Below are 8,557 nucleotides of genomic sequence, written 5' to 3'. Positions count from 1 at the left end.
CAAAGAAAATGGATCATCACAACAGTAATAACTGAATAAAACGCTAAAACTACAGAAAATACCAGAAAGTGTGAGTAATTGTTAAAATCATCTCACACCTCTGCCCTTCCATACACACACAGAGTGGCTTGTCACAACTGAGGTTCAATAGTCTGCCTTACTTACACATGCAGGTATTGATTTCTTCCTTCAATGTACACCCAAAAGGAGGAGGCCTTGTTCCCGGGCTTGTGAAGATGCAGAAGTGGTATGGCTCTGTCTCTGATGTTTGGCATCCGAAGAGGCGCTTAAGTATCCATATACTGTCAGAACTGTTGCTTCCGCATGAAAAAACAACTCCACACAAATTCCACGCAAGGAATGGAAAGTTTGGGTTTATTTTAACAGCTATACTGCTTTGTTCGGTGTACAATTAGGATCCTTAAATATTGCAAAACTAAAGCCTATTCAGCTGGAAGATCCCAGTTTGTTAGGTAAAAGATACATAGATATGGAAAGAACAGAAACAAATTACGAAGGAAACCCAAAAGGCATTCTTTACTGCATACACAAGTGTTGTATATGGGCAGTATTTATAAAAAATAATTCAAAAGGTAACATAAGTCAATGAAGACACAGCTGAATGGCTGTACTCAGGTAGATTGTGAGGTCCACCACCAACTCCCACCCCTTGCCTTATTTGGGAACTTTGATCAGTGTGATACACTGATTGCCCACCCCATATGTGTGGAAAAAACTGACAAGGGCAATAACAAGTAAGCAGTATTATAATTTCAGCCGTATGTAACTATGTAACCTGCATTGTTTTAAACTGCTTGCATAAGAATTGTATTTCTATTTGAGCATGTGCAATATATTCTAGCAGTTTTATTGAAATTTAACCCTGTGATGGTCTATATTTTATAGTGGCCCAGTTGTTGTTATTCAGTCTTGCATAGTCAGTAACTCTAAGCAAGGGTGTATGCTAATGACACAACTACAAGAGGAAGGAGAAAAAGAAGAAGAAGACAAAGAACAACAACAGACAAACGTGTGCAAACCTGGTAGAAGTACAGGCTTCACTGTAGCCCCACTTACTTACTTTTGACCATTGCCTATCAGTTTCTGCCTTGTTATATTGAAATTTGTTTTTAAATAAAAATTCTACATACGCTGAAGGATTACTCAGTGTTGTACACCAATCATTCAACGTTCCAGATCTGAGGAAGAAAGTATTTTTGAGGGTTTTTTTTTTTTTTTTTTTTTTTACTATAGAACACCCCTCACATTTCTGTTATTTCCCATTCATTCTCATTCACTGTCACTAGTTATTTCACAAATAGAGAAAGAATATTACTGTGTGATTGTCACAATTCACAGTCCTATTGTAAGGTTGATGCTTGTTAATGGAAAATATCCCAGAGGCAATGAAAGTGCAAAACTTTATTAGTCATCTGGTGACTAATACAAAGCATTCAGTATCATAGTCTTGTCTGACTTATTTACAGGCATTACAAGTACAACTAAAACATAGGTTAATGTTGAGTGCTTATTACATATTTAACTGGAATTTAAAGTGATTTGTTACTGTAATTCTTACTGTTATTCAGTTTTTCTCTTTCAGGTACGAGTTTTGAGGAATAAATGTTTATCTGGAATTAAACTTTCAGAGGGGATCACAGCCGATTAATATGACACTGTTTGAATGTACCTATTTTGTACCCATTTGATATAATATTCTCGTTAAATCGCTGTGCCTCATGTTGTTTGTACCCCTCTGTCTGTTCTGAACCATTTGCTTCCACCATTGATGACACTTAGTCAGCGGTCATGTTGTATCAGTGTTATTAAGGATCACTTGTCTATGCGGTTCTCCACAGAGTGCTCTGTGACAATTCTCTTGAGAGCTGCATTAGAGAATACAGAATTTGATTAGCTGACGACCAAGTGCATCAGCGCTCTCAGCCTGCAGCACCAAAAAACCCAAGTCTGCCTCAAACGCCAGTGTCTCTCCAGTCAAAAGCGGGAAATATTTCCCTGAACATGTGCATTTTCACACAGTCAAACCTTCAGCTTTGGTTATTTTTAATCGAACTTCATTGGCACCAAAAATATAATTGTCGGTCTGAGTTCTGAGTTTTCCATTGAGAAATTACAAGAAATTATGCTGCTCTGTTCACACAACAAAGCTATCACTGGGCCCTGTAGTGCATTCAAATCCTTTTCTATTAAGACTTTAAAACCTTCCTTAAGACTTTGAAGGGATGTTGGTGAGGGTATGTATGCCATCTATAACAGGCTAAACTGTAAGTCTTTTTTTTTTCCTGTAAAACGTACATTTCAAGTATCAACCACACCCAGCCATATGCCCTAATACGCAACATTAGTATGCTGTCTTTGGTGTGAACCACTTACATTAAAATCAGAATCACTGATATAAAACACCTCCATTTAATTCAAGAGATTTTGGTGTTTAAAAACGTATAAAGTTAAATAAATAAATAAATAAATAAAGCGAACCCGATTCATATCCTAGCATGATTCGACATTTACAACGTTTTATCCAAAATAAACGTTTAGTGCGTTGTTGAATTTACACACAGGTACGTAAATGCTTAAAAATGTGTGTGTAAGGATTTGGAAAATCGAAAATGCAATGCCGCGTTTAAATCCCATTTGGGTACGAACATGTACGCAAATACAGAAATGTCGCTCACACAAAGTTTGGATTGAAAAAGAATTGCAAAATCTGCATTACGGATTGGTTTCTGTAAGGTTTTGTTACTCCAAAAAACTTTTAAAGTCGAATTAACGTTCTGCGATACAACATTCACTGTGTATTGCTCGGGCGCTCTCCGTCTCAATCCGTCTCCTGAGAACATTCCACTCTGGTAAAGTCAGTTTGGTATTTGAATAGCACAGAGGAACCGCCTCTATTTCATTGGCCACGAACTAGAGCTGTGGGCGGGAGGTGCATGTCAATCTTCAGCAAACTCAGGCTCTCATTGGTAGGACCTGTTGTGGGCAGAAACCTCTTCGAAATATATCTACTCTGGCTAAGCCGAACAAGCCGTTGAAAGCTTGCTCACATACATAAGGGAGCAGGGAGCCGTGTTCAATGTTTCTCCATAGACTTGACTCAAGCCTTCGCCCCGAAAGAAATATCGAGATTTCCTCTGAAAGAGAGCCTGTTTTCTTGACCAGAGAAGAGGGAAGTCAACAACACTTCACCCATGATCAACACCATGGAGTGTGCCGTGGACGCACAGAGTCTGATCTCGATTTCTTTGCGGAAAATCCACAACTCCAGGACGCAGAGAGGAGGTATCAAGCTGCACAAAAACCTCCTGGTCTCCTACGTCCTGAGAAACGCCAGGCAGCTGTACATGAGCGAAAAGTACGCGGAGATATACAGGATGCAGCAATACGAGGAAGTGATGACCGTTTGTAACGAAATTCAGGAGCTGAACCCGCTCGACTTGGCCGAGGACTGTATGGAGCAAGGCGAGGAGTGCTGCGGCAACGGCGCTGGGAGCGAGCCGGCGAGCCTATGCGGTGCGCTACTGCCAGCTAGCCATACAGCCGCGCAATCGGCGCACATCCAGGCACCCAGCGCCTGCTCTGCGCCTTTGTCGCTCCCCGGCGAAGAGGTGTGCAAGGAGCCGGGTACATCGTTCTACCGGAGCTGTTGTGTCGAACCTTACCCCGTGTCGAACTGCGACTTTTCCCCAGCCAACAGCATGCACTGCAACAAGACGACAGTGCTGGACCTGGACACGCATGTAGTCACTACTATTGAGAACGGGTACCTCCACCAGGACTGCTGCGCGCCGCTCCAGCAGTGTTGTCAGGGCGCGCAGTCGCCAGCTAAGAAACGCAAGGTTGACTTTGGGTATTACGTGACCGAACCCGAGGAGATACCGGATTTTACGCCGTGTAAACGGGCAAGGTTTGACGACTTTTCCTGCCTCAACTCCGATCAGCTTGACTCTTCGAACATTTCCAATCTTATCTCCATTTTCGGATCGGGGTTTACGGGGCTGGTGAGCCGACAGGCGGACTTTGAGCAAACCCTAAACGGACAGTTCTGTAGCACGCAAGCCTTAGCGAGCCTTGGAGCATGGACTCGAGCAATTGTGGCTTTTTGACTCCATGGTAAATTAGAAACAAGTAGTTAAATAAAATTGTACAGAGTTTAAAACAAATCGACTTTATTTTTGCAAGAACAGCACATAGGCTATTTAATTATCAAGCATTTTTGTTGTTTATTTCATTTTCGTTTAAATATGGAGGGGTGGTTACACGACGTGATGTGGAGGCTTTCTTTAGACCTAAATGTCGACCTAAACATTTGGAACATTTGAATGGCTGTTGCGAATCCTTAACGAAGTTAATTTCGTTGCCTTAAACCAATGCATACTGCTAGCTACTACTGCTACAGACATTTAAAGTGACTGAATGTTTCGCTTTTCGAACTTTGTTAAGAAAAACCAATGAACACAATTGTCTAGTTCAAATACACTACATAATTCCGAAAATGTGTAAGAAATCATCTTTACTGAAAAAAAAAAATGTGCCATTCAGCTTGCGAAGACTCCACTGAAACATTTTGTGTTGTATGTTTTGGTTGTGATATTCTAAGCAACGAATGTATAGGGTAATACGTATAGCTAACGTTAAATAATGGCGCTTTGAATACTTTGTCGTCGTTATATTTTTGTTTTACGAACGATAACTCGGATATCTAAACTACACTCCTTGCAGACAACATGCATTGAAAGGAATCGTGGCACGTCCGCAACCAGACTAAAGCATTAGCCAACTGGTGAAGGCGGAAAAAAGATGCAAAACTTTTTCTTACCCTCAGCTGCGGTTAATGTATATGAACATTTTTCTTATATGATAACTGTTTCTCTTGTGGACTTGACCGGGTTGCTGTGTGTAGTGTCAGTTCTGTGGGACTTGTAGTCCATTTGTGTCGATCTTCCCATCACTTTTTTCGGATTGGAGCAATCAATTATCACTACAGCTCCCAGAATGCACAGACAGTACATCATTTTAATCCAACCATGTATTTTAAATGACAGTTTGGTCTGCTGAGCGTTACCCATGTGTTTCCCCCCTTGACTTTTCTACAAGTTACTGATCAAGCCTTCCTTCACAATAACTCACGGTGCCAGCGTTGCTTGTATTTGTGAGTTAGAAGTTTTTCTATTTAGACCTTTTGTTCTAAAAAGGCAAATTCATGATTTAGCCGTGCATCCTCACAATATAAGCACTATGTGTATTGAAATAAAAAACGTTTTTGGACGTTCTCTCCATATTTTGTTGATATTCTTGTATTTTTGTGCATATGAAATTGTATATCACCGGGTAAAACTGTTTTAAAAATATTTGTTTAAATTTATAATCTTAATTAAAAAAAGAAAACAAATCTGCTCTTGATGGAGTTTTTTTCCTTTCAACAGTGTCTGGAATAGAAATTATATATTGATACCATTTTTGATGTAGTAGATGTCTGTCACTGGTTTAGGGGCGTGAGGAAAAGCTGGGTGCAACTACCCTATGGCAGTTTGGGTTCTTCAATGAACCAGGCCTATGCTGGGCAAAGGTGTAATTTATCATGTAACTTGTTAGTTCAGGAAGGTGGAAATAACTGATTAAAAATCTATTAGTGAGGCAGACCCTGAAAAGCTGTAACAGGATCACTTTTTGAAGAGATCAGGGTCTCCATGCTACACGCCCCCCTTGCTCCACATGTGCTTTGGAGTCCGGGGGGGGATTTGGCTGCCTCTCCAAATGAATGCTTCAGAGTTGGGTCAGAACCTGATGGCTACTTTACAGTTTTTGCTTAGCAGATAATCTTATCCAGTGGTGCAATTTACAGTATCATCTGCTTTACACAGCTGGTTATTTATTGAAGCAATTTTACAAAATTACAACACCCTGCCGCCACACCACACTGCTGCGGACAAGCACCAGAGGGATGTCAGCTCAGTGCCAGTAAGCACAATGTAGAGTTGCCACATTTAACCACCATTGAAACAAGAGTAAAGATTTAAAGCTAACCTAATGCTAAACGGTGTATAAAATGTTCTTTTCTTGCACCTTGGCATCATGACTAAGATATTCAAGGGTGAGAAGCTGGACTTGAAGGCTTGCAGAAAATTTTAGTCATGGCTTATCTCACAGTTTTCTCATGTCAGGGCAAGTTTCACCATGTGAGAATCTGGGTTAAAAAAAAAAAAAAAAAAGTTGAGCCGAGACTTTTACCATGTTTAAAATGTTATCAGCTACAGATATCCCTTTCTACTCACTACATTTTCTTGGGGTCACAATCTGGCTGTTCAAGTGGAAAGGCATACGATCCATTGACCCCAGTTCTTTAAGTTAAAAATGTGTTGTTAGTTTACAGAAGAATTTTAATATACAAGCATCCTTTTCAGAAGGTATAAAATCTTTACAATTCCATTAAGTTCTAAGGGTTAAAATTTGGCTGAAACGGTCCCGTCTGTGCGTAATGCCGCGTGTTCCCCGACAGCACGCTGAGCGCTTTTCTTCCTGGGCTGTGCGCGCAGTTTATCTCTGCTATATGCCACTTGGTGGTGTTCTCTAAAATCAATGAATGGGGAAGGTATTAAAAGCCCGTATAGCAGGCAGCACCTCATACTGACCTCGGCTCGGCTGCTGCCCGCAACCCCACCCCCTTTCTTCGGCTCTCTCTTTTTCATTCCTCCCCGAATCCCGCTGCTGCAAGTTAGCGCAACAGATAACTACAGGTCTTAGTCTGCAGCACCACCGTTTCGATACTTCGTGTATATTTCATGGATGCGTTCATATTTAAATCATATATCGGTCACAGATAGCTTTTGTAACCGCTTTCCTTCTAATCCATTGGTATTAATGATTTACATATACACCGTATCTCACGAGCAGTCGATCCAGAACTAAATACGCAGTCATTATAACATAAAACAAACATACTATCGCTTTTGTAGTTGTTTTAGCTTATGTTTTTTTTTATCGCTGGGCGTAAAATGTACAGCTTTAAATTCCATTTTTAGTATTGCGTAGCAGAAGCGAGTTCGTTTGACACCCCCCACGGTTCAGGTGCTTCCTCTGAAAAACTAAAGAAATTAGGGGTCCCTTAACTTCTCATATGACGATATCTTAAGTTTTAAATGCGCATTTACTGCATCCTAAACATACTGTAAACGTGTGAATGTCCCCCTTTTTGTTCGATTTTCGCGTTAGATTGATCCTCTTAAATTTGTGTAGGATGAGCGCCTCCCAGTGGTAACCAGGCGAAACCACAGTTTTCCTTCAAAATCCTAATGGGAAACAGCACTAGGGGCGAAGTCTTTCTGCAATACTGTATTGCATTCGTTGTTTCTCGAGCGTTCCAATCCTCAGTTTGCCTCTGATTTATTTCTTCATACTTCTCCACTTGATCACAGAGGCTATAATGTAATTTTTAATGGAGAAGCGGCTATAAAGGACTATGGACTGAATGGACCAGACAAAAAGCACTCGAGGAATAATAACAAAGATATACAGCAGTTTTTCAAATGCTCCAGTAACTTAACCACTACCTCGCTCTGCTGCCCCAACGCATTTAACATCAATTAATATATTGTCATCAAATACAGGAATATTAGAGAAAATCTAAAAATTAAAAATTCCACACCATAGTGTATGTTTCATCTTGTTGAGATTTGGATCGAGCAACTGGATTATCCGTGTACGTTTGCTACATAAAGAAAAAAACGAGGCTGTAAACTCCAATAAAAAGAAAGATGGCACTGCTTCATTTTTTCCCAGTAACTTTATTTTCCCTCAGTTCAAATACAGGCTTGGTATATACTGGTCGGGTTATACTCGCTGTTCTTAATGACCATTAACAAAAGTGCAATCAGTTTTAGCGATCATCTTCCTCCTCTGTGTGTTTTCTGTAAGAAATGAACAGTCAAAGCACATTAGCAGCCCCTAGAACCTAGCAGCAGTCTCTGCTTGCCAGAACCGAAGCCCCTATGCCAGGATACAGGTACCACAGACACTCTATATATTCACCAGTTAGCACAACGGTTTTAAAGTTTTGACTCTCCCATTGTTGAAGCCGATTTGCTGGCTTGTTCTGAGACAACAGCCCTTCGAGAATGCTAAAACAGAACATCCACAGATGGCAGAGCAAGGCAGACTGCTCCAGAACCTCCTGTTACCAACCAGAACCTCCTAAGCAAGGAAGTCCCAGGAAGAGAAGGAACACGGGGGGCTGAATACCTGGCCAAAATATAGACTATCTCTCTAAGCACTCTCTAAATTCCATTACAACTTTATGGTCATGTGATCTCTGATGTAACGAAGAGCTCTTCCAAACAGCTCTCCTAGACATCCATTACTTATTATTTCAACCCATAAAATTTTACTCAGTGGAACAAAAATGACTTTTTTTTTACTTTCATTTAGCACCCACATAGCCTTAAACAAGCCTTTCAAATAGTTTGCTCCCAAATCAAAGCACTAGTGTGACACATCACAAACACCGGAACTCTTTAAATCAGGACTGGGGCATCCATGT

General features: G+C 40.7%; 1 protein-coding gene across 1 annotated transcript; it reads left to right on the top strand.

Moving 5' to 3' along the window:
* The first annotated feature begins 3,020 nt into the window (after window positions 1–3,020).
* On the top strand, window positions 3,021–4,513 carry LOC118776926 (immediate early response gene 5-like protein). The gene has a single exon (XM_036527575.1). The coding sequence runs from the start codon at window positions 3,213–3,215 to the stop codon at window positions 4,125–4,127; it is 915 nt and encodes a 304-aa protein (XP_036383468.1). The 5' UTR covers window positions 3,021–3,212; the 3' UTR covers window positions 4,128–4,513.
* The last annotated feature ends 4,044 nt before the right edge of the window (window positions 4,514–8,557 follow it).

The sequence above is a fragment of the Megalops cyprinoides genome, chromosome 4 (genome assembly GCF_013368585.1).
Source record: "Megalops cyprinoides isolate fMegCyp1 chromosome 4, fMegCyp1.pri, whole genome shotgun sequence".
NCBI lineage: Eukaryota > Metazoa > Chordata > Actinopteri > Elopiformes > Megalopidae > Megalops > Megalops cyprinoides.
Note: the sequence above shows the minus strand (reverse complement) of the source record. Positions and strands in the feature narration are given on the sequence as shown.

Coding starts and splice junctions, on each gene's coding strand:
- LOC118776926 (XM_036527575.1), top strand. CDS start 3,213: ATGATCAACACCATGGAGTGTGCCGTGGACGCACAGAGTCTGATCTCG.